Here is a 24,567-nt window from a genome sequence, read left to right as displayed (position 1 = left end):
CCTTTAACTCCAGCTCTCGACACAGGTTGGGGAAAGCCCCGTGAGCTTCTCGCTGTAGAGTGACAATGGAACGCTGGTAAGGGGAGGTATTGCCACTCACGCATGCGCAGTTCTTACGTGCTTCTTGGCCGTCGGCTGAAGTCTTTGCGGTGTGTTCCAGTGCGACACATGGCCAAGACGCAGGAGACGTGAGGCGATGCAACAGTCGGGTCCGTCTGTGTGAGTTCTTTGGTGTCAGCTTGGTGTGTCCGGGCCTTTAGAGGAAGTACAGAGAAGGGATTATGGAGGAGGGGGCGTACGAAGAAAGAGCGAACAAACTGTGGACGTACTACTTTTCCACAGACAACCAAAACAACAACAAACCCCACACAGATGCCCAGACGGACCCTCCCCACGGGGACATTTACATCGGCAAACAACGGCCCCTGTTGCCCCTCAGGTGCTCTTACAGTTCCCTCTGGAGGAAGGGGGTGTTTTCTTTTTAGGGGGGGGAGGGTAGTATGCCCCCCGGCTGTGCACCCAGCTACCCCCCCCCCCTCTGCGGAGCCTCTTTATTCCCCCCCGCGGGGCAGGTGACAGCCCTCCACTGTGAAGGGCCGAAGGGAGCCATGACGGATTCCACAGATGGAGCGTGGAAATCGCCGGCAAAGACCCTCGGCTCTTTGGAGGCAACAAAGAGGCCGAGAGTCACAGAGAGAGAGAGAAATATGGGTGGGAGAGAGAGAGAGAGAGAGAGAGAGAGAGAGCAAGAGAGAGAGAGAGAGAGAGAGAGAGAGAGAGATGGGAGACAAAGAGAGGGAGAGAGACAGACAGAGACAGAAGAGAGAGAGAGAGAGAGAGAGAGAGAGAGAGAGAGAGAGAGAGAGAGAGAGAGATGGGAGACAAAGAGAGAGAGAGAGATAAATATGGGTGGGAGAGAGAGAGAGACAGAGAGAGAAAGAGAGAGAGAGAGAGAGAAAGAGAGAGAGATATGGGAGACAAAGAGAGAGAGAGAGAGACAGACAGAGACAGAAGAGAGAGAGAGATGGGAGACAAAAGGAGAGAGAGAGAGAGAGAGAGAGAGAGAGAGAGAGAGAGAGAGAGAGAGAGAGAGAGAGAGAGAGAGAGAGAGAGAGAGAGAAGGTGGTGCTTGTTTAAGTGGCGTGCCAAAAAGTGCAAAAAAGTTTACGGTGCGATTTAGGAGTTAGCTGTTGTTTGGAGGGAAACATTTCTCACTTTTTTCTCACTCTTTTCTCACTTTTTTTCTCACTTGCTTTAAGTTGTACTGATAAGTGGTGGTTTGTACATGTTGATCCATGCTATGGTCTGTTTTATAATTGTTAGGGACTATGAAAAAGTGCTTGTTGATTGTTTTGAGTGAACCTGCCAGATGGAAATGAGATAATAGCTATAATCCGGCACAAATCATCTCTTGTCCTTTCAAAATTAAGATAAGAGAGAGAGAGAGAGAGAGAGAGAGAGAGAGAGAGAGAGAGAGAGAGAGAGAGAGAGAGAGAAAAGGTGGTGCTTGTTTAAGGACGGTGGCGTTCTAAAGTGCAACAACGTTTACGGTGCAAATTAGGAGTTTGCTGTTGTTTGAAGGGAAAAATATACAAGTGTGACTTTTTCCTCACTTGCTTTGAGACCGTTTAGAAGTTGTTAGTTGTGCTGATAAGTGGTGGTTTGTTTGTGTTGATCCATGCTTTGATTTGTTTTATAATTGTCAGAGTGATAGGGACTATGAAACAGTGCTTGTTGATTGGTACGAGTGAACCTGCCTATTAGATAATAGCTTGGCACAAATCATCTCTGACAGAATAACTAATACAAAGTGTTCTACCTGACGTCATTTCCTCTCTTGGTGACAATCTGTTGCAGCTTCCCCAAACTTATCATTTCACCGCCTCGCCTTACCAGCCTGTATCTAAGCATCAAGTGATCCAACGAAGCAAAGTGAAACAAATGAGCCCCGTAAAGGATCTGACGACTAGACTCTAGAGACTTTCGGAGGTGCCACTCTGTCGCTTCCTTTTGAAATGTTCTGGATACCCCGGTAGCAGTCATAACCGATAGGTAATTCCAAAGTGATTGAGGATTTTCCCGGCCTCCTCGGCTTTCCCAGGGCCCAAATCCCTGTGAAATGCTGAGGAACGTGCATGCTGCTAAAGTCTTGGAAGGGGGGGGGGAAAGCATTCCTCGCAGCCCTCCTCCATGCAGGCACTGGAGGGGGAAGGCGACAAAAAAAAGGCCTCATCTCTCCACAACACAAATTCCTCCTGCAGCCACTAAAAAACAAGTCATGTAACCCCTCAAAAATGTATTCTGTTTGACTTGTAAAATTCCCAAACAGCTGATGAAACTAAATCCGCAGTCGCCATTTTGTGCTTTGTTTCTTTGCAGTTGCTGTTTAAAATGCTAAACTCAAAGCTAGCAATCAACGAGTGCAACAATATTCAGCAGAGGCTTAAGGCAATGTCTCCATTTCTCTCGCTCCCCCTTTGAAAATATTTTACTTATTGCCTCCCTCATGCTTGAATGTTTCTTTACCAATTTGCCCCTAATGCATGTTAAGTTGACTCCCACTGCTATTGGTGTTGCGTGGAGAAAATCGCCGAAGGGGGGAGAGGGGATCAGTTTCACATGAGGGGCCCTGAGATATTTGGATTCTCTTGTATTTTATTGTTGCTTCTGAGGGGGAACTAATACAGTGTTGCACACAAAACTTCCCCCTATGCTGAGGGGGAATTAATTAAGTGTAACACAAAAAGTGCGTGCGTTGGCCATGGTGAACTTATGAAGGAGAACCAATGGAGTGTTTGAAGAAGTGAGTTAAAAAACCGAGCTGCCTCACAATGGCGTTGATACTGATCTGAGGCGGAGGTGAAGAGTGGAAACACAAAAGCTGTCAGGAGAAATACTCTCAGCAGTTCAGTCAGGCTTAAAACCACACTTAATAATATTTCAATACATAAACGTATGGATTTAACATATATTGAGTTAATAAACAATTTAGATAACATTTTATTTCATTTAGCAACATAGTCAAATATTATGTTGTTACGGATTCTCAAATGTAATGATTTGCAGACTTATTTCTTCAGGACTTAACGACTGATATCTTAAGTCTTGTTCTAAAATATCAGATTTTATTGTGTATCATGCGTCCATCTTTGTTGTTATTTGTTGATCAGTTAAGCCGAAGTGTGAATACTTGTGATGAATCAGACAAATTATAAAAAGTGAACAAACTGATTCCTATCTACTCCAGCTTGGTTTTAGATAAGTAGACAGCATTCACCTGACTGTGTCACACACACACACACACACACACACACACACACACACACACACACACACACACACACACACACACACACACACACACACACACACACACACACACACACACACACACACACACGCTCAGAGAATGGCCCCTGGATCCAAATTAGCCTTTTGTGTGGCTTTTAGTGCGCCCGGCCCCCTGCGGTGCCCTGGGAATCTCGTCCAGTGGGATTATTCCTCAGGCTCAGAATATTCCTCTGAATGGAGGTCTGTTTGGCCACAAGACCACGAGGAAGAAGGAGCCTTATGGTGTGTGTGGGAGTGTGTAAAGAAAGGAAATGACACAACATTTAAACAAGTAAACAAGTGGCAACAGAGAGCTAAACGGTGGATATCTTGGTTTGTTACAGCCCCTTTCATATCAGGGAAAATACACTTACTGTAAAGATCTGTTTGTCTACAACATCAGCATTTCTGCCCTTTAATAGGCTGTCACATATTAGGTGTTCACTTTAGGATTTGACTTTTCTAAAGATGTGTATGTGGGGTTATCGGAAAAAAAGTTATAACATTTCAAGAGCAAACAACATGGGAATCAATGATAATACATGTACACAGCACCACACACCGTTACATGTAGTCTCTGCATTTAACCCATCATAGTGTTACGATCAAGGGCAGCTATTATATACTGAATATGCACAGCACCCATGAGCTGGAGTTGTTGGAAATTGTACCGGCAACCCTCTGGTTTCTAAGCCAAGTCAAAGAAAACACCTGACATTGAGAGAAAAATGATCATCTTGACAGTTTTTGTTCCTCTTAATTAATCTTCAGAAGACTGGTTGCTCAATTTTGCACGAAAGAAAAATAGGTGAAAGTCTGGGCATGTTTTGAGCTCATTTGGAGGCCTTGTATAAAAAAGCAGATTTTGCAAAAGCAGTCTACATACGATACGATACGATATACTTTACTGTCCCCATAAGGACATTTGTTCTGGACTCCGCCCTGCAGTCACATACATGTACACACACACACACAATAAACATTAAAAATACATATCATCACTCATACACCGTTTGAACCAACACAATACACAGACACACATACTGACAATGAAGACCTATTGCACAACCCTCATGGCCAACATTTAAACTACATTACATGTGAGTGTGCGTCAGTGTTTGAGTATTTTCTTTCTCCTGTGTTGCAGCGAGTCACTCAGACGAGGGTTCGGACGTGGAGTCGGAGCCGGATCTCCCCCTGAAGAGGAAGCAGCGCCGCAGCCGCACCACCTTCACCGCGGAGCAGCTGGAGGAGCTGGAGCGGGCCTTCGAGAGGACGCACTACCCCGACATCTACACCCGGGAGGAGCTGGCTCAGAGGGCCAAACTCACCGAGGCCAGGGTCCAGGTACGACAACACACTTCCTGCTAGAAAGATATCCCTGGTCCCCGGCTTGAGCTTCAACCTCAGGATCCATGTATCTGTGATCCTCTCCAGAATGGAAGGAGTCATCACATACAGAGCATCCACTAGTTCCTGAACAGTGTCCTTCACATGCTGATATCCAAGAGAGGGAGTTCCAGTCACAAGATGGAGGAATACCGGTTCTTGTAATCATACATCCTGTCATCTACAAAATATTGGCTTTTTTCTCAAAATCTCAAAATTATGATTTAAAAAAAAAAAATCTCAAAGATCTGACTTTTTTTCTCAAAATTATGATTTTGTTCCTCAGAATTATGTATTTTTCACAAAATCTCAATTTTTTTGGACTTTTTCTCAAAATATCCCAAAGATCTGACTTTTTCCTCAAAATCCGGAGTTTTTCTGAATACTTAACATTTTTAATAATCCCTGGTCCCCAGTTTGAGCTTGATTCTCAGGATCCATGTATCTGTGATCCTCTCCAGAATGGAAGGAGTCATCACATACAGAGCATCAGCTAGTTCCTGAACAGTGTCCTTCACATGCTGATATCCAAGAGAGGGAGATACACAGTCACAAGATGGAGGAATAGAAAGCAGTATTCAATGTTTACTTCAGATTAGCTCCACGTCAGAAATGATCATGCTTGTCATATGTCTCTCTCCATAGAGGCTGAATCATCATGTTAATCACATAGCTATCATATGCCTCAAACAGTCCTGATGCTCTTCTAGGTAATCACACATCCTGTCATGTTCACAGCTACAGTTGGGATACCTTTGTTAGCATGTTGCTCTCATGTTAGAAGAGGACACTCAGTATTTTCCCAACATATGCTGTGTACTCAAAGGTTGTTGCTTCAGCCTGGATTTCAAAGTAGTAAGAGTTGCAGCGGACCTGTTAATTAGTAAACAATTGTTTTGCCAAAGGTGAGAGATACTCTGTTAGAAGTAAAAGGCATGCATTCAAAATCTAACTGAGGTAAACGTACAGACGTATTAGCATTAACATGTACTTTACCAAAAGTTAAAGCACTTCACTTTTTTGAATCTGTATAATATATATAGTTACTAAAAGCTGTCAAAAAGATGTAGTGAAATAGGAGGAAGTGTTCAGCTACAAATACCTCAAATTGTAAAGTAAATGTACATAATAACATTCCACCGCTGTGTATATCCTTATATACAAAAAAAGCATATTTGAAGAAACTAAAGAGGGATAAAAAAATACTTTTGCTCGTGAGGAATTCATACGGTGGATTTCCGTTGGGATTTATAAGCTCAAAGGTGTTAAATTGTACCGCTGCTTCAGAGAAAACCATGAAATCAAATCAGGAGTAAAAAGATGTTTACAAGATGGCTACACACACACACACATGCACGCACACACACACACTCACACACACACGCACGCACGCACGCACGCACGCACGCACACACACACACACACACACACACACACCTTAGCAAAAACGTCCTCGCAGAACAGGTTGTTTTTCAATACGTGGGTCTCACATATGTTGCAAAACAAACAGTCACACACACTCAGAAGATTTAAACCCACCAGCTGATCTCTGTTTGCTCCACACAATAGCTCACTCACACACACACACACACACACACACACACACACACACACACACACACACACACACACACACACACACACACACACACACACACACACACACACACACACACACACACACACACACACACACACACACACACACACTTTTCTTTCATGCTCGCTCCCATGGGCCTAATCTGGACTTTCCTCTTTCTGATCGGAGTCCGGTAAACACTGCTCCACATGCTCCATATGGGAAGTGTGAGCAGGCCCAGCATGATCCCCGTCCATATGGACACGGCATGTCCCTCACACACTCTGAGCAACCAGCCATGACACACACACACACACACACACACACACACACACACACACACACACACACACACACACACACACACACACACACACACACACACACGCACACACACACATTTCCAACAACATCTGTTATATGCCAACCATCTTTTCGGATTACATTTCCTGTTGTGCACGGAGAAACTTTGCTTGTTTTAGTCAATAAGAGCGAACGATGAATGTCCCTCTGGGCTCAGTAACATAAGAAACTAAAAGGCATCTTCCTCCTCCAGGTGTGGTTCAGCAACAGGCGGGCGAGGTGGAGGAAGCAGGCGGGAGCCAGTCAGCTGATGGCGTTTAACCACCTGATCCCTGGAGGCTTCCCCCCCTCCGCCATGTCCAGCTACCAGCTCTCTGACAGCGGATACCCCTCATCCATAGCACAAGGTGAGAGATGAGACAATAACTCAAATAATTGATCTACTTATGTAAATATATTTAATGCACAACTTCTTACTGTGATATCTTGTTTTAATAGTTACTTTATCAATTTATTTTTGCTATATTATTATTAAAAAAAAAAATCTATTTTTTTTTTTTTTTAACCCGGTGTGAATCCTGTTTTTTATTCTGACCCTGTTGCTGCTATTAACGCCTGCAACGGTTGAGAAATATATACCGTAGCAAAATCATATACTTCAGTTTTCATGCATAGGGCTTGTTGTTGTTGTTGTTGATAGACTTTTATATTTTGGTGAAGCCTTTTTTGCTCTTATATTTATGATTTTTTTCAATCTAGTTTAAAGTTGAGAAGTCTATCTATCAAAAAATGTGACATCTCATAATTATTTTAGGGTCTTCTTAGTTTTGGTTAACTGATAAACCAGTGTGTTTGTGTCAAGACGTTTTGATTTACTCTCTGTATTGTGAAATGTGCATATGTTTGCTCCACTGTGCTTTTTGGATATATCTTTTTTAATCAATAATTATGTTTTCCATTAAACAACAAGTGTATTTTTGACATACATTTTTTTTTAAATCGTTGTTAAGATTTAATGAAATACGTTAAAATTATTTTAAAAAGTGTGAACATTTGCTTTTCATATTGAATCCAGCAGTTGTTCTTCTTCTATTTTAATGTTTTAATTGTGTTTGCATTATTAGCAATTTTGTTTTGCGCCTGTGCCGGGTGGGATATTTATATTTTAATTGCACTTCATTCTGATCCCAGCGCCAACCACTTAAACGTTTTGCTTTGCAACTTAAAACTGAGAATCCTCACAAGTGTTTTCCCTCTCTCTGGTAGTGTCGGAGCCCCCCAGCACGCTGCACCGACCCCAGCCTCTGCCCCCCTCCTCGGGTCACCAGGGGTCAGGGGTCGGAGGTCAGGTTGAAGGAGGCTCTCCGTACTGCCTGGCCTCCGGACGACACTCCTTCTCCGGGTACTCGGACGGCTTCGTGAGCGCTGGAGGACCGGCCAACAGCATGAACCCCTCCTTAGGAAACGGACTCTCTCCACAGGTGAGACTGCAACCAGAGAAACATGTGATTTTAGGTTTTACAGAATCAGGATGAGGTTTTTATCCATGATGGTTTGCACGCTCAAGGAATTTCTCTTTTTATTTTTGTGCATTAAATAAACCCGTTAAGAGAACATACACAATAGAAAATATAGAATGTATTTTAAATAGAAGAATCGGAATCAGGTTAATAGCCAAGTCTTTTTAGACATTCAATACATTTGTTTTGGTGTATTAAAGTGCACACATAACAAATACATGTTAAGAATAGGACAATTTACTCTTGAAAAACAAGATATGATTTTATTAGAATATATGAAGATGATAACGAAGAAAATATAAAATAATTCTACAAAAAAAGGACAGTTTATTACAGGATGTGGTGGATTTAATATATTTGAAGATAATTGACCTTAACTATCTAAATATGTACGTTTGCAGTGAATTCATTTGACAAGAATAGGACTTGTGTGTTTGACGCTCTCCTCGCCTTTAGAGATGAATTTCAGATAGTTTAAAGTATTTGAGGAATGTATAATATCCCTTTAGACGCCCAGCTGCACACAATACATCGGGAGCTTTAAAAAGTCATATTTCAAACAATGACATAAATACACCCTAAAATGTACTCTCAGTGTTTGAGGAGGAAAGTAAGATGACTCTACAAGGACAGAGGACAATTGAGTGTGTGACAAAAGGAAAGTGAAAAGAGAATTACAGCCAATTATCTGGCGTGAAGTCTTAAAGTCTTTGCACCTAGAATAGAGGTTAGGACAGAGGAGACAGAGGTTAGGACAGAGGAGACAGAAGTGAGGACAGAGGAAACAGAGGTTAATACAGATGAGACAGAGGTTAGGACAGAGGAGATAGAGGTTAGGATAGAGGAGACAGAGGTGAGGACAGAGGAGACAGAGGTGAGGACAGAGGAGACATAGGTAAGGACAGAGGACACAGAGGCGAAGACAGATGAGACAGAGGTCAGGACAGAGGAGATAGAGGTTAGGTCAGAGGAGACAGAGATTAAGACAGAGGAGACAGAGGTTTAGGACAGAGGAGACAAAGGAGACAGAGGTTAGGACACAGGAGACACTAACAGGCAGAAAATGAGATTTCAGCCTGGCACAGCCTGACTCCTCAGAGATCAGCGGCAGTGTGAATACCGACACACACACATGCTCACACTAATTACAGAGACACACACACACACACACACACACACACACACACACACACACACACACACACACACACACACACACACACACACACACACACACACACACACACACACACACACACACACACACACACTGAGTGGAGATAATTGATCAACTGCATGAGAATTTGAGGATCAGCTGAGGATTTTGTCACATCTTTTACACGAGTGTTACACGTCATGGTTGAGCAGCGTGGCTAAGCTTCAACCTTCTGTGCAGATTGGAAGATTGGTTGCTGTACTTTTATTATTATATCAAACACAGAAGTAGAACAGAGATGAAGGAGCAATTTTATTCACAAAGAAGTTATGACTTTTTTGTTGTTTGAGTATATCCCACACAATCTATTTATATGATACCTAATTATAAACAAGACAACGAAAAAATCTGGAGAAGGATCAATTGAAATAGTTTTTTTTTTGACAGCAGCATGTTTACAAGGCATTACACATTAAAAATAATATGACATAAACAATACGACTAAACATGAACAGTAGATACAGTATAGCAACAGTGGAAATATATGTATCTCTTGATTATAAGACATAATATAACATTTGGCGAGTCTGTCGTCATGCTTTTACAAACCGAACAAGCACCATGCATGCTTTCAAGCATACATGTCTTGTATTGAGGCATTCATGGTCATGTGTGTGTGTGTGTGTGTGTGTGTGTGTGTGTGTGTGTGTGTGTGTGTGTGTGTGTGTGTGTGTGTGTGTGTGTGTGTGTGTGTGTGCGTGTACAAACACTGTTACACACACCACGCTCTGCTATATCCTCGAGGGAAGCCTCTCGTGATTGCATTCTTCAAATGTTTGCCTCGACATTCTTCCACGTGAAAGCATAGGTTGTAATTTATTTGTATTTCGTACAGCCGGGCAGGAATTTCCCGTCTCAGATGTTTTACCCCCATCCCGACATTCTTCCTGCTAACTCCTGGACGCACTGATTCAGGCCGCTGGCAACTGCAGGTTTCCAATATGAAACCATGAAGATGATGGGTAGAAAGTTTGGTTGAATAAATGAAAAGTCATCTGCATAACGTCTGCACGAGGCTCGTTTAATCCGAGACCTTTCCTCACTCTCTTTCTGTTTAAAACAACTCCAAACGCAGGTTAATTTTTAAGGAAAATGTTACCGGGCATGAGAGGAAACACAACTCCCCTTTCCAAATCAACATGGTCTCCTCCACTCACCTCCCCTGCTTGGGAAATGATTTAAGCAGGACCATGTGTGTGTGTGGATGTATAATAATATGTCACTTAGAGGGAAAGAGGACCCAAAGAGCAAGCGTACCTGCTTCTTATTAAGCGCGACTGCAGGAGCCTGGAGGCCTTTCGCTCTGCAGAGCGGGAGGTGGGATATGATACATTTAGAGGTAGCAGATTCACTTAGAGCTACTTTCATAAGTGATAAAGACAGTCTGGATGTCTTATTAACGGTTTACTGAGCTCTTTGATGACGGACAGGTAACGTGAGCGAGTGTCGAGGAGGGGGTCGGTGGTCTCGCGTCTGTTTTGAGACCAGTTGAAACGCTTTGCCCACGGCGCTTTTCCGTCCTTTGCTAGCCAAGGAATATTCCCCCCCCCAAATTTGATTATCTGGTTGCTAATAAAGACCAGGTCAAGAGCTAACGGATTTCTCAAACTGCAAATCTATTCAACATAGCCGCGCTCAAAGACATTTATTTTGTGTTATCTTTGACGGCGTATCTTTCCCCGACATGAGTTGTTATCTCGCGCCACGGGTTTTTTGGAGCAGTGTCAAAAAGGAATTTTGGAATAAGTGGAGCCGTGGATCTGAGACAAATTGCTTAATTCTTCCTTTCTGCTGCTATCTCAGTCTGCGCCGGCTTTTCCTTTTGATGTTCCTCGACAGGGGGATTTCCTAGTGTTCTAGCGTGTGTGTGTGTGTGTGTGTGTGTGTGTGTGTGTGTGTGTGTGTGTGTGTGTGTGTTTGTTTGTTTGTGTGTTTGTGTCTCGGTGTGTGTCTTGATACGTATTACACACAGTCCTGTGCTTGTTTCCAACAAAGTTATATTAGGGCCTTCTCAGAAACTAAAAACAAAACAAGGACAACTTCTATTCCTCATATGATGCACCACTGTTCATGTCAGTAAAAACTAAATCACATTTTTTAACATCTAGGGTTAGGCTTAGGGCCAATCACTGTAATAAAAAAAAAAATCCTCATTGAAGTAGTTATTGTTGGTGAGGCTGTCACAAAAACAACCATATCTCATCAGTTTTATCTCAAAGCTACCAACACAGTGCATTCATTTCATAATTACTGTCCGATTTGTCCACATCATATATAACTATCATCATGAATAACATAGCAGCCTGGCTAACGTTAGTGTCTGTATAGCCAGAAACTAAGATTCTCAATTTAATCTACAAAACCCTGATGTCAGCGACGTCATGATTAATGCATCGTAAAATCTGGTAGTATTAATAATGACGTAGGTTTTGTTACTTTCTGATCTAGCTTAATATAAATATTGTTGTATTACATTGTTTTGTTGTTCCTCTACCTGGGGATAGCTTCAGTAGGATATTATGTTGAGTTGCCTCTCAGCGAAATGCTCCCTCGTAGGCAAGGATGCAGTGTTAATGTCAAGAGCATTATTGTGAAAGGGAGATTAGGAGGCTACTCAATATAAATGACCAGATTATCAGAAATTAAGGCAACTGATTATTCTATAAATTGATTAACTTAAAAATCGAATGTTTTCAAAGCTTAAATGTTTTTATTACATAAGAATGAACAAAACATTAAAAACAAGTTAAGTTAAATATTTTAAGTGCTTACTCAAAATAGTCTAAATTGATCAGAAAATTATCAGTAAAATGAACTCCAGAAAACAGAATATGTCCCAGGACATTAACCTTTTCTTAAGTTTTCCCTTTCACAATAAAATCCCTAGATTTAAACACGTCACTACTCTGCATATTGGTGAGGCAACTCAACAAAACAGCTTACAACTCCAAAAAATAAACTACAGAAGCTGTCCGAATGTTGTGCTATTATTATTATTATTATTTATTTCATAATCATATGAACCTAAATCTGGTTTATTGCCCCTTTAAGTGTACAGCAGCAACCCTACATGTCTCACTAACATCAGAGCCTCTCACACTGCTCTGGCATAAATAAACCTTTCAACTAATTTAACCCTCAACTTGTTTCTCTTGTCTACCAGGTGATGGGTCTTTTGAACCCAGGAGGAGTGCCTCATCAGCCCCAGAGCGACTACGCCATCTCCCCTCTGACGGGAGGCCTGGAGCCCGGCATGTCGGCCAGCTGCAGTCAGCGCATGGATCACATTAAGGGTCTGGAGGGTCTCACCAGCGTTCCCAACATGGCGGCGCTGCCCTCGCTGCCCAGCTCCCAGTCCTACTGCCCTGCCTCCTACAGCTCCCCGGGGTACACTGTGGACCACATGGCGTCATACCAGTACGGCCAGTACGGACAAAGTAAGGTCAATAGACTGCTCACTTTTTATTTCCGCATCAATCAGAATCAGAATACCTTTATTCGTCCCACAGAGCGGACATTTACATTTGTTACAGCAGAAAAGAGCCAAAGACAGCTTAATGTTAACTAAGAAGCATGCATACAATCACAATATACACACAATCAATATACGATACGATACTAGATACCGTATCCAATGATAATACACTTCACTCGTCAAAAACTACCAAAAGGTTTAACAGATAATTGATGCAAAAATAGCAAAGACGAGCACAACAAAAGGAATAAAAGCGATTTCATTTTAAGTTTTGAAAGTTAAAAATTGGGTTTTTAACTACACAAAAAAGTGTTGGAATTGGGGAACAGAAGAGAAACAAACATAGCTTGATTTACAAGTTGTATGATGCTCATTACACGGCCAGAGCTGAATCATTTAATGAACAAGTTTGCGGACAATGCACAAGCTAACTTACGGAAAAGGATTAGGGCCACATGATTATATATATAATCCTCTTCCGTACTAATTAGTCCTATATTCCAAAATGCAAATAAAAAGATTTGAGATATTTCCCCAAATTTTTTTTTAAAGTTTTTGTGGCCTTTCACTTATTTTGAGTTTGAAGAATTCAACGAAAGGAAATCATACCCAAACAGAGGACACAGTTTAATTCATGAATATCGGACTATTTACCGATGTCAAAACACCTAGAACACAGAACACAACCATGGTTTCTGCAGGTAGCGATAATTCGGCTTTTTCTGGATTCTCATCATGCGGTCTCGAGTGTTGGGGTAAATTGTGCAGATCTGATTCCATCTAGCACAGCCTTCTGATGCTGAGATCTGCGGTTACTGTAGAGTCGGCTCCCATCAGGAGAAAGTGAGAGAGCCTACCTGTCCAGCAGTAAGAGGCTCTTTCACTTCACATTACTGTTAGTTTAAGGGTTAAAATCAACTTCAAACAAGTCTCCGTCGAACTCTGGAAGGCAACGTCGTTCTTCGTCACAGCAGCCGTGATTACAGCGGCCGCCGTTTCCAATATTTTTGGTCCGCAGGGGGTTGACCAATCAGGTTCATCAGCTGACCTTGTGTCAACCTCGAAGAAAAACCTCCTTCAAAGAGCGTGGCAGTGGTCCAAACGAGCCCGACTGCATGGAGCTCTGCGCGTATCAAATGAATATCTGACTTAATATCCGAAAGCGGCAAATGTCTAACGGAATATCTCGGTCGGATATCTCAAAGTGAACAGAGTAAAGAATTAGGGCGACACACATTGAAAACCTCTGGCATGTGGCTCGTGCATTTAGACTCCACTATAGGACACGCACTCACACACACTCACACACACCTCCGCAGCGATACAGGCCATCTTGATGTGATTAATCAGTGCGACTGGATGTGTGCGGTTGGGTTTGGAGCAGCAGAGGAAAGGTCCTTTCTGGGGGTGGACGGATCCTAATAGCCTCTGGCAGGGCGGCGATTAGAAACAGGTGCTCTGACTGAGGTCAGCTGGGGAAGCAGCTTTTTGTTTTAAATGTTTTTATTTAGTGATATAGAAGTCACAAGACAAGTGCATACAAGCACAGTGTCACAGATACACAGAAGACAGCAGAGATGGCAAAAGTACACACATCATTTACTCAAGTGGAACTCGTGTTTAAAATACACTGGTGAAAGTAGAAGTACTGACTAAACTTCTTTACTCAAGTCAAAGTAAAGAGACTTTGAAATGTACTTCAGTAAAAAGTACCCATAACTAGCAGCTGTTTTAAAGAGTACCTGACCTCCCTTTATATGAATAGAACAATAATGTCATTGTTAGCTAATGAATGTTTCCATGGTGACCAACGGCAACATGACAACGTTTTCATTGGTCCCTCTTCTTTAGAGAAGACCAGGAAATGATGGATACACGGATCGTGTTCAAATCAATAGGCCCGCAATGACTCTAAGGCCCCGTCCACGCGGAGACGATATCGGTTGAATCCGCTAACGTTCTCTATCGTATAGACGGTTCGTCCACACGAGGCCGACACGGAAACGTGGATTCGGAGCCCGAATCCGATACACGTTGATAACGGCTCCCAAAGTGGGTAGGTCTGAGGAGGAAACGCTTGCGGCTCCGTGTGGCTATAGGATCATCCCTGAAAACGATGATGCCATAGTCATGTGACTCTCCCCACCTCTCCTGCTCACCCCTGCGTCATTGCTGATTCCTTTTTCCAACAACAACAACAATGGCTGATCACAGGGTTGCGTTCGTGCTCCAGACGCTACTGACCATGATACAGATTTCAGTGCAAAATCTACAGCTCCTCACAACCATCAGCAACAATAATAATATAATATTATAATAATAATAATAATTATCGCCATCTGTCTTATTCGCTGATGTTGGTGTATTTTGTGGTGGAAGTACAGCGCCACTTACAGGCCCGGCATATGTACAACAGCGTCTCCAGCGGGTCGAGCGGTCTCGTGTGGACGGAAGACTTTTTTGATATCGAATTTGGTTCGTTTTCGTCTCTGTTTCGTCTCCGTGTGGACGGGGCCTAAATAATGATGATCACGCCACCAAACACAGATTAAAACTAAAGTAACCAGAGCCTGTTTTGAAAATGTAAGAAGTGGAAAGTCGTTAGAAAAATAAGTAGTGGAGTAAAGAACTGATACCAGAACAATGTACTTAAGTACAGTAACAAAGTATTTGCACTCCACTACTTCCCCACCATTCACCAGTTTACAAGTAAAGTGTGTGTGTGTGTGTGTGTGTGTGTGTGTGTGTGTGTGTGTGTGTGTGTGTGTGTGTGTGTGTGTGTGTGTGTGTGTGTGTGTGTGTGTGTGTGTGTGAGGAATTTGACAAAAAGATAGTGGGGGGGGGGGCATGTAAATAGTAGCTGGACTTTAAAGACCTTAGGGAAGCAGTTTTTAAATTAAGACCACTTTTGACGACATGTAGCTCTCACTGGAAAGCCTCTCGGAAACTACAGCGCTGATCCATGAAATACTTGTTTGTTTTTTAGTTTGTTAATGTCTCTGTTGCTAAGCTGGCCATACTGTTGCGGTTACCTGTCAATTGCGCCAGGTTTCCACCTACAGTTCCCCGGACTTGTCAAGGAACCAAAAGGTTTCCAAGACTGTTGTCGTCTGTTTCCACCGATGCATAGACCCACACAAAATTGAAAAAGTAGCATGTTGACGTAGGAAAAGTGACTGTTGTCTCACAGGACATTTTTGCACGCAACTTCCCGTCACATTGTCGAAATATTGGCCAAACATTTTCAAATAGACATTATTTGGATGAACTGACCTATAGTTGGAATCTATCTAAATGCTGACTTCATTTCTAAAATAATCAACATATTAACGTTTTGTTATAGGGAGGTATGGTTTGACAAGTTAGACCTCTTTGGATGTCATGTTGTACATTTATTTATTCATGCGTAGACCATATCTTAAATGTTTGATGTTATTATTACGTTTTAAGCTTTGCCAAAGGAAATTATTATTGCTATATTATTCTTCTACATGTTTGCTTTTAATCAAGTCAGGGGAAAAGAAAACATTGCAGCAAACTATTTGAAAATAGGTGGCCGTGAAATGAATATCTGTATTCATTAGATTTTTGGACACACAGAAAATCGGATGGCAAATCTAATACCAACAAATAACAAGGGTTTTGTGATCAATACATCGAAGGAACTTCTTGCTTTCAGGGATTTTTTAAAGCAACTTTCCACGGCTACATTCTGTAAAAAATAAATAAAAAATATATATTGGATGTTTTTTTTTTAATGGTTATTCAAGTATGTTTCGACCTAACACATATTTAATTGTCCAACTTAGGTACAATACACACATTAAATTATTCAGAGGTTTTGTACTAGAATCATGTTGCAAGCTTTGTAGAGGAGGGTTTAAAGCAGTATTAAGGGAAATCAAATTTTCAAAAAAACATTACTGAATACTTAACGTATAATTCATAACAAGTCTAAATAAAATATTACTTTTTTTGATCAAAATGTTGTTGGATTGAGTTGACGTAGCACACAAAAAATGCAAATATCCTAAATCATAACCAAGAAATTAGATTTTTCCAGTGCGGCTCTGTACTTCTGAGTGTATTTTATTAAATCAAAGCATCTTCGCACTACTCTTTGTTTTCGAAATCAAAGTCCTTCATTGCCATAACCCACCAAACCACTGTTAGCAAATGCTATGCTAACAGTAGCCATATGTCGAAGGGAAGCTAAAACATGTGCCTGAAATGTATTGGGGCCATTCATCTCTTGGATGGCCCCAAATGAGAGAGCCTGACAAGTCATTTCAATAAGGAATAAATGTGTTCTGACTGTATTGGTAATATAGACATCATATTTACTTTTCAAGTTAAAAGAAAATCAAACTAGTAAACCCCTTTAAAATGGGGGAAACGTGAAAAATAAATGTTTTAACCGTGTTTTCTTTTTAGATATGCTTTCACAAGTGAACTAACAAACGTGTTGTCCCTTTTCTTTACAGGTGCCCTTTCTTATCTGAGGCCTGAAATCACCTGATCCAGAGCTCCAGACTTCACACAGGGACATTTATGTGTACAGCGATGGGAATCTTTTCAAATCTGGACCAAATTTTTATTTTGCTACTATTTACCAGGACACTTTTCTTTACTAAAGGACTTTATATTTTTTAATTCTTGTTGGAGAAATGGACAAAAAAAAAAAGAAGGGACCACAAGAAGGAATATCAGACCAAAAACTGTTGACTGATTTCGAACAAAAACTATTCATTGACGGCGGAGATGTCAGCGCTTAATGGGGTCGGTGATGTGGAGCTTTGACCGTCTACAGAGCCATGAAGAGGTGCTTTAGTGACCAAAACAATATCCATGGACTCTGGGGTGTTTGTGAGCAAAGCAAAACCCAAATCTCTACGTCATAATCTGCCATTCTTTGAGGCGATGCTTAAAGGAACATGTTTACATATCTTAGGGCCACATGTATGAAATGTCATGTATCTCCAATTTAATCCCCAAGTTATATCTGCTCAAAGGGGAAAAGAAAAGGGCTTTGTTGATTTTTAAAAATAATTTATCTCCGCGTCCCACACAAGGAGAGACATTCCACAGACAGAGAAAAACAAACGTGAGAATCTGAGTTTTTTTTTATTGTGTCAGAGACTCTAATGTACACCACAGCTGTACTGCAGTGAAAGTTCATTCACACATTCCTCCCCCCTCTGTCTCCCCCTCTCCTCTCGCCTTTCTGTCTCACTCCTTCTGTCTCATTGATGTTTCGGACGGTGAGGCAGGGATCCCGGCCTTTTGTAGTTTTTAGAGAGGACCTCGGAGGAGGTCAAGGGGTGACTTTAGGGAAAATGACAGATGAGAGAGCAGGAGAGGAGGGCGGCGGAGAAATGGCTTTAAAGGAAGGGAAAAAGGGGGGGTGGATAAGCAAGATCGATCACAGGGTTTAAAACCCTTTAAAGATCTTCACCCGGCGAGAAAAATCCACCAGGTCACAAGTCACGACCGAAAGACACTTGAGTAACCGAGAGAGTTTAGACTAAAGACTGCCATTCTCCCAGCTGACCAGAAGTGCAATATCATGTATCTTAGAGTCCAGAACCCTAATCCTAACCCTAACTCCTCGTAAAAACAATGAGAAACGTGTCTCTTAAAGTCTTACAAAACAGTTTGGATTATAACTCTGGGTCCAGTTTGGGATGAACACATGGGACTATGTCCAAAACACATGAGAAACATTGTTAAAACTGCCATTATAGCACACTGAGGAGCACATTTGTCAGGACTTACATTTTGCGTATTGCAAGGAAATGCATGAATTAAGGGAAGGCCAATGAAAACAGAAAACCATCAGGAATGAAAAAGCCAAAATTGTACGACCAGGTCAAAAGTCACCCGAGAGACGCTTGAGAAACCAAGAGTTTAGACCATTCTCCAGACTGATCAGAAGTGCAATATCATATATCTTGTAGTCTAACGCACCATTAAACATTGATTAAAACATCAATGTTGCCTCTGAAAGTCTTACGAAACAGTACGGATTCTTTCTCTGGGTGTAGTTTGGGAACAACACGTGTGACTTTGTCGAAAACAAATCAGAAATATTGTTCATAGTACTGTAATAGCACACTGAGGACCCGTTTGTAAGGATGTCAGTCGGTGTACTAATCAAGGGAATGTCAATGTAACCGAAAAATCACCAGGATTGAAAAAGCCAAAGCTTTTGACTAAAGACGGCCATTCTCCCAACTGACCAGAAGTGTTTCTTTGAGTCGACCTCAACCTTTAAAACAATATTAAAATTAATCAAACGTACCTGTTACGGCCCGTCTACACTACAGGCATCAAAACATCTTGAAGCTGAACGTGTCTGAAGCTTGCCGATTTTTTGCGAGCAACGCGACCAACAACCAATCACATGAATCTCCCGCCCCCGACATACAAAGCAATAGCAATGTTAAAACGAAGTAAACTGGATATAAACTCTCCAAACAGGCGAAAACCTACCAGTTTCACCCACTGTCTCTGCCACCTCCCTCCATGCCTGGTTCCTCCGGTTTGTATCCCGGTAAATAGTTCCGGTCGTAAAGAACCGGGTGATTTGCTACCGTAATATCTCGTTTGGAATATGAGGAAATGAACTGCGGTCTGGCTCTCCCAGCTTGCAGGCGGTTTGATTGGCTGAGCTTGCACTGGCGGGATTTGCATAAACGGGATTTGATTGGCTGATGCCAAGCATCGAGCCTCAAAAGTTGAACATTGTTCAACTTTTGATGCCGATAGATGCTCGTGATGCTTGCAAAGCAATGCCATGCTCCCCACAATGCAGTTCGGCTAAGATTAAAAATCTTCTACGTCACCCCATTCAAGTGAATGGGCGAAGCGTTGAAAGCATTTTTCGATGCCTGTAGTGTAGACGGGCCGTTAAAGTCTTACGAAACAGTTTGGACTTATTGTCTCGATCTAGTTTGGGAACAAGAAGTGTCTTTGTCCAAAACAAATCAGAAACATTGTTAATGTCTAAAAGCACACTGAGTACCACATTTTTTAGGACTTACGAAATGAATCAAGGGAATGCTAAAGTAATCGGAAAATCACCAGAAAAAAGCCAAAGCTGCACCACCAGGTCACAAGTCATGAGGAGAAGATGATGGAGGAACCCGGAGCGTTTTGACTTCACTCGTTCTCCCAGCTGACCAGAAGTAAAGTGTCTCTTTGAGTCGACCTCAACCTTTAAAACAATATTTAAATCAATCAATCTGACCTCTTAAAGTATTACGATACAGTTTGGAATTATTGTTTCGATGTAGTTACGGAACAACACATGTGTCCTTGTCCAAAAACAAATCAGAAACATTGTTTGTGCTCTCAAAGCACACTGAGGACCACATTTGTTAGCACTCAATTTCAGTGTATGAGGGTCAAAAGCATGAATCGAGGTAATCCAATGTAATCAGAAAATCACAAGGATTGACAAAGCCAAATAACTCACAAGTCATGACCGACAAACAATTGAGAAACTGTCAGAGTTTTGACGAAAGAACGTCATTCCCCCAGCTGACCTGAAGTCAAAATATAATATCAATCGCACTTGTTAAAGTTTTACGAAACAGCTTGGATTCATTCTCTGGGTGTAGTTTGGGAATAACACGTGTGACTTTGTCCAAAAACAAATCAGAAACATTGTTAATCCCGCTGTAAAGCACAGTGTGAGTGTATCATGAATCAAGGGAATGTAAACAGAAGATCACCAGGAATGACGAAGCCAAAACTGTACTTAAGTTTATATTTTTGTGTTGCTTGGGACCTTTTTCTATGTTTTCATTTTGCATTTAAACAACAATTAGTAACGCATTCCAGACATATTTATTGTCTCAAATGTTCTGTATGTACAATTTCCCACAATGTACAAGTGATACTTTTCCATCTGAATAACGGAGCGCGTTCATAAGCTTGTTTTGTACATCTGTCTATGTTAGAATGAACCAGTCCTTTCATTCCTTTGATATATGTTTTTGTATTATTTTGACAAAGCGATATGACATAACGTCATGTGTACAAGCGCATTATCACTACTATTTATAATGAAATAAAAATTCTGAAAATAGCCGCATGTGTTTTTATTCATTTCAGTTCCTCCGATGGCCATTACTAACTAAATAGAGTCTTTGTGTTTATTGTTGAAGTGATTGACTCTTCAGAAGAATACACTCGGAGACAAATGTGTACTTTTCATGTGAACCCTGCAACCAAAATAGGCCAAACAGGGATCACCAGACTTTGGATTGGACACTGAACACAACAGCCTTTCTCACAGACGCCCGAACATCTGCATTGGTGTGTATTAATACCCCCTCTGCACCCCCGCTACTGTAACAAACTGACTTTTGTTTAACAACCTCTCCAATGAGAACAAGCCTTAAAGCGATTTGGACAAACAGTCTCTCCAAAAAACCTCTGCAACCCATCCACCATCCACACACACAGGGCCCACTCTGTGTGTGTGTGTGTTTGTGCACCACATGCATTCATACATTATGTTCATGTTCACATATAGTGTTGTTTCTGTGTGTGTGTGTGTGTGTGTGTGTGTGTGTGTGTGTGTGTGTGTGTGTGTGTGTGTGTGTGTGTGTGTGTGTGTGTGTGTGTGTGTTCATGCAGCCTGAGGGGTATTAAGCCTAATTATAACATTCTTCTGATTAATCGTGTCTGCAGCGGGGACCACACACTCTATAAATAAAGTCTAAGTCAATAACAACGTGCAGGATCACTCATAGTCTTGTCAGCTCGGTTTGCCAAGCTTGAATAATTCAGCCAATGAGGAGACACCTAGACACACACACACACACACACACACACACACACACACACACACACACACACACACACACACACACACACACACACACACACACACACACACACACACGCACACTCTGGAAAAGTACAAGCGCTCTAATCACCTGTGGTGTGCACAAAGACTCCTGCTGATACACACACTTTGGCGTTCAGATGTGAACACGCTTCAACCACACACACACACACACACACACACACACACACACACACACACACACACACACACACACACACACACACACACACACACACACGCACGCACGCACGCACGTACACACACACACACACACACACGTATACACACACACTCACACTGTTTGCTTTCTTAATTAGTCCATACCATTAAAGATGAAGACAAATCACACCTGCAAAAAATTCCAATGCCGAGACATTATTTGTATTAATGAAGCCTCCTCGCGCTGCACTGAAAAGGCTATTATTTCTTTAATACACCCCAGAGTGTAGTTAAATGGAACTATTTTAATGGTATTTCAGATAATTAATGATTTCTGAGGGATATTTTGGACCTACGCCTGCCTTTTTGCTCTATAAATACAGCTCAATTCAAATAAATCCACATTAAAATAAGCAACATTTTTCTTTCAATAATTGTCATTTGTCCCGTTTCTAAATTGAAAGAAATCCGTAATGTTCGAAAAACACACACACATTTGCCAGGTGTGGTTGTTAGCCTTACACACATTAATTAAAGATGTTTGTTTTTTCTTCCATTTTCCATTTTAGAGCAGTACACTAAATAGTAACATCCCTACTTTTCTCTTCTGTACAATACACAGTATTTTATTCCACTCTACAAACTCATGTTTTTACATAAAGTATAAATAACCCTTACCCTAATGTAAAAGAAAGTTAAATGCCCTATCAGAAGTCTTCAATCCAGAAGCACTTATTATTTAACATGAAGACAAATGTAATTAAATAACAAAAGAATAACAAATATTTCATGAATTAAAACTGCTCTTTTTAGCCCAGGTAATTTAACCTAATATATTTCTCCCCCCCCCCCCCCCCCCCCCATTTTAAAGGGATATAATAGTTTGGTTTTGGTTATTATGTCTATTGTCCCAATATAATCAGTACACTTATATTCTCAAATTTAAATTACTTGTCGGGCTCACTTATTTAAAGCAAATTATACAAGATATGATGGTACGTTTCATCACCCTAATCAGGTAAACCTTCGTGGTAGATACCTGAAAAAAAAAAAAACAGTATCCCCGTCTGCAAAAAGGTTAATATTTAATATCTACTTAAAGGTCCCGTGTCATGGCCATTTCTACTGATCATAATTCCATTGTTGAGATCTACTAGAATAGATGTACATTGTTCAATGTTCCAAACTCACATTGGTTTCTCATACAGCATCTCTGTAAAGTATGTGTATTCACTCTCTGTCCTACACGGCTTGTTGGAGCTCCTGCCCCCCCCCCCCCCCCCCCCCCTCCCTGTGAGCCCAGTGTGCTCTGATTGGTCAGCTCGCACACTCTGTTCTGATGAGTCCACTACCGTTACAGCGGAACATCAGTGATTATGTGTTACAATGGCGTTTGTTAGCAACCAGGAAATGACACCAGTAATGAAAATCAGATGAGAATGCTGCGTGGGGTCTGGGTGTCTTGTTGGCGGGACGTTGCGGGGCTCGCTGCTCCGCCCTTTGAGGCTCGAGGAGCGGACATTATTAGCTGGATTACTGGTGTCGTTTCCTGGTTGCTGCGCGGAACTCAGCCTGAGCACACACACACACGGTACGTCCACCCGGCAGCGTTGCGTGCTTCAACGGAGAAGCTTCCCATTGGCTTTGAATGGGGTGACGTCACACTTTGCCGAACTGTATTGTGGTTCCGTTGCATCGTTTTGCCTCCGTTGCTCGTTTCGAAAGTTGAGAAAAGTTCAACTTTTCAAGCGTTGACGCAAGCACCAGCCAATCAAATCATATGCCAGTACAAGCTCTAGCCAATCAAATCATATGCCAGTACAAGCTCTAGCCAATCAAATCATATGCCAGTACAAGCTCTAGCCAATCAAATCATATGCCAGGACAAGCTCTAGCCAATCAAACCGCGTGTTTGTGTGTCCGGGGCGGGAGATGAATGTGATTGGTTGTTGGTCGCACACCAGACACGCCCACCGGCAAGCTTCAATGCAACGCTTCCGTGTGGTGGACGTTATGTCACAGCCTGAGCTCCGAGAGTGTGGCAGTTTCTCAATCTCGAGGATTCTGGCTTCCAAGCCAATATTTCAAGGATGCTACATCATCGAGTGCCGCCAAAGGACTGTTCCAATCTCCAGCATACTTGGAATTCCACCGAGGCCGCGTCCTTGGTTTGGGGAACATTTCGAGGCTGCAAATGGGTAGACTTCACGTCCTTAAAATCCCCACAATGCTTTGCGCACGGACCAATTTAAAAAACCCTTGCGGAGAATTGCTAAACCGATGCAGCACACATTTAAATGTAAGTATAGTGGTGTGCAACATGTGTTGGTAAATATGTTACTTTGTTACATTTGTTTATTATCACCAAAAATGTGTTCCGTGAAAGTAAAGCAAGTTCATAATTAGATAGACATCGTGAGGTATTTATTTTCGGTACAGTTTATGTTGAAACCGTTAGAGAGAGTGGCACACTTGTTAGCCTGTTCCATTCCTCTTCGTTTTCCGAAGCCGTGGCTTGGAAGCATACTTGCTTCGTTTCTGAAGGAAGTGACTTGGAAGTACGCGACTACCAAGCCAGCATCCTCGCGATTGAGAAACGGCCCATGTGTGTACGGAGCCCCGCGCAGTACCGCGGCTGAGAAAAGATAAGGCTGAGTGAGTTTGTGTGTGTGTGTGCGGAGCTCCGCAGCGTTACGTCAGTATGCCCCGGAAGAAAAAAATTGAAAAATAAAAGTG

General features: G+C 41.9%; 1 protein-coding gene across 3 annotated transcripts in view; it reads left to right on the top strand.

The window, feature by feature from the left end:
- Positions 1-20,904, top strand: part of LOC307036515 (paired box protein Pax-3-like) — a 42,849-nt gene extending 21,945 nt beyond the window's left edge. For 2 of the 3 annotated variants that reach the window (XM_079676897.1, XM_079676895.1), the window contains exons 5-9: positions 4,478-4,677; positions 6,855-7,008; positions 7,868-8,082; positions 12,501-12,774; positions 17,297-20,904. In XM_079676897.1, the coding sequence (XP_079533023.1) occupies positions 4,478-4,677; positions 6,855-7,008; positions 7,868-8,082; positions 12,501-12,774; positions 17,297-17,331 (878 nt within the window). In that variant the 3' untranslated portion in view covers positions 17,332-20,904. Of the gene's footprint in view, positions 1-4,477; positions 4,678-6,854; positions 7,009-7,867; positions 8,083-12,500; positions 12,780-17,296 lie in introns of all 3 variants that reach the window. The other variant, XM_079676896.1, reaches the window with a different exon arrangement.
- Positions 20,905-24,567: the final 3,663 nt, after the last annotated feature.

The sequence above is a fragment of the Notothenia rossii genome, assembly GCF_949606895.1.
Source record: "Notothenia rossii genome assembly, chromosome: 4".
Lineage (NCBI taxonomy): Eukaryota > Metazoa > Chordata > Actinopteri > Perciformes > Nototheniidae > Notothenia > Notothenia rossii.
Note: the sequence above shows the minus strand (reverse complement) of the source record. Positions and strands in the feature narration are given on the sequence as shown.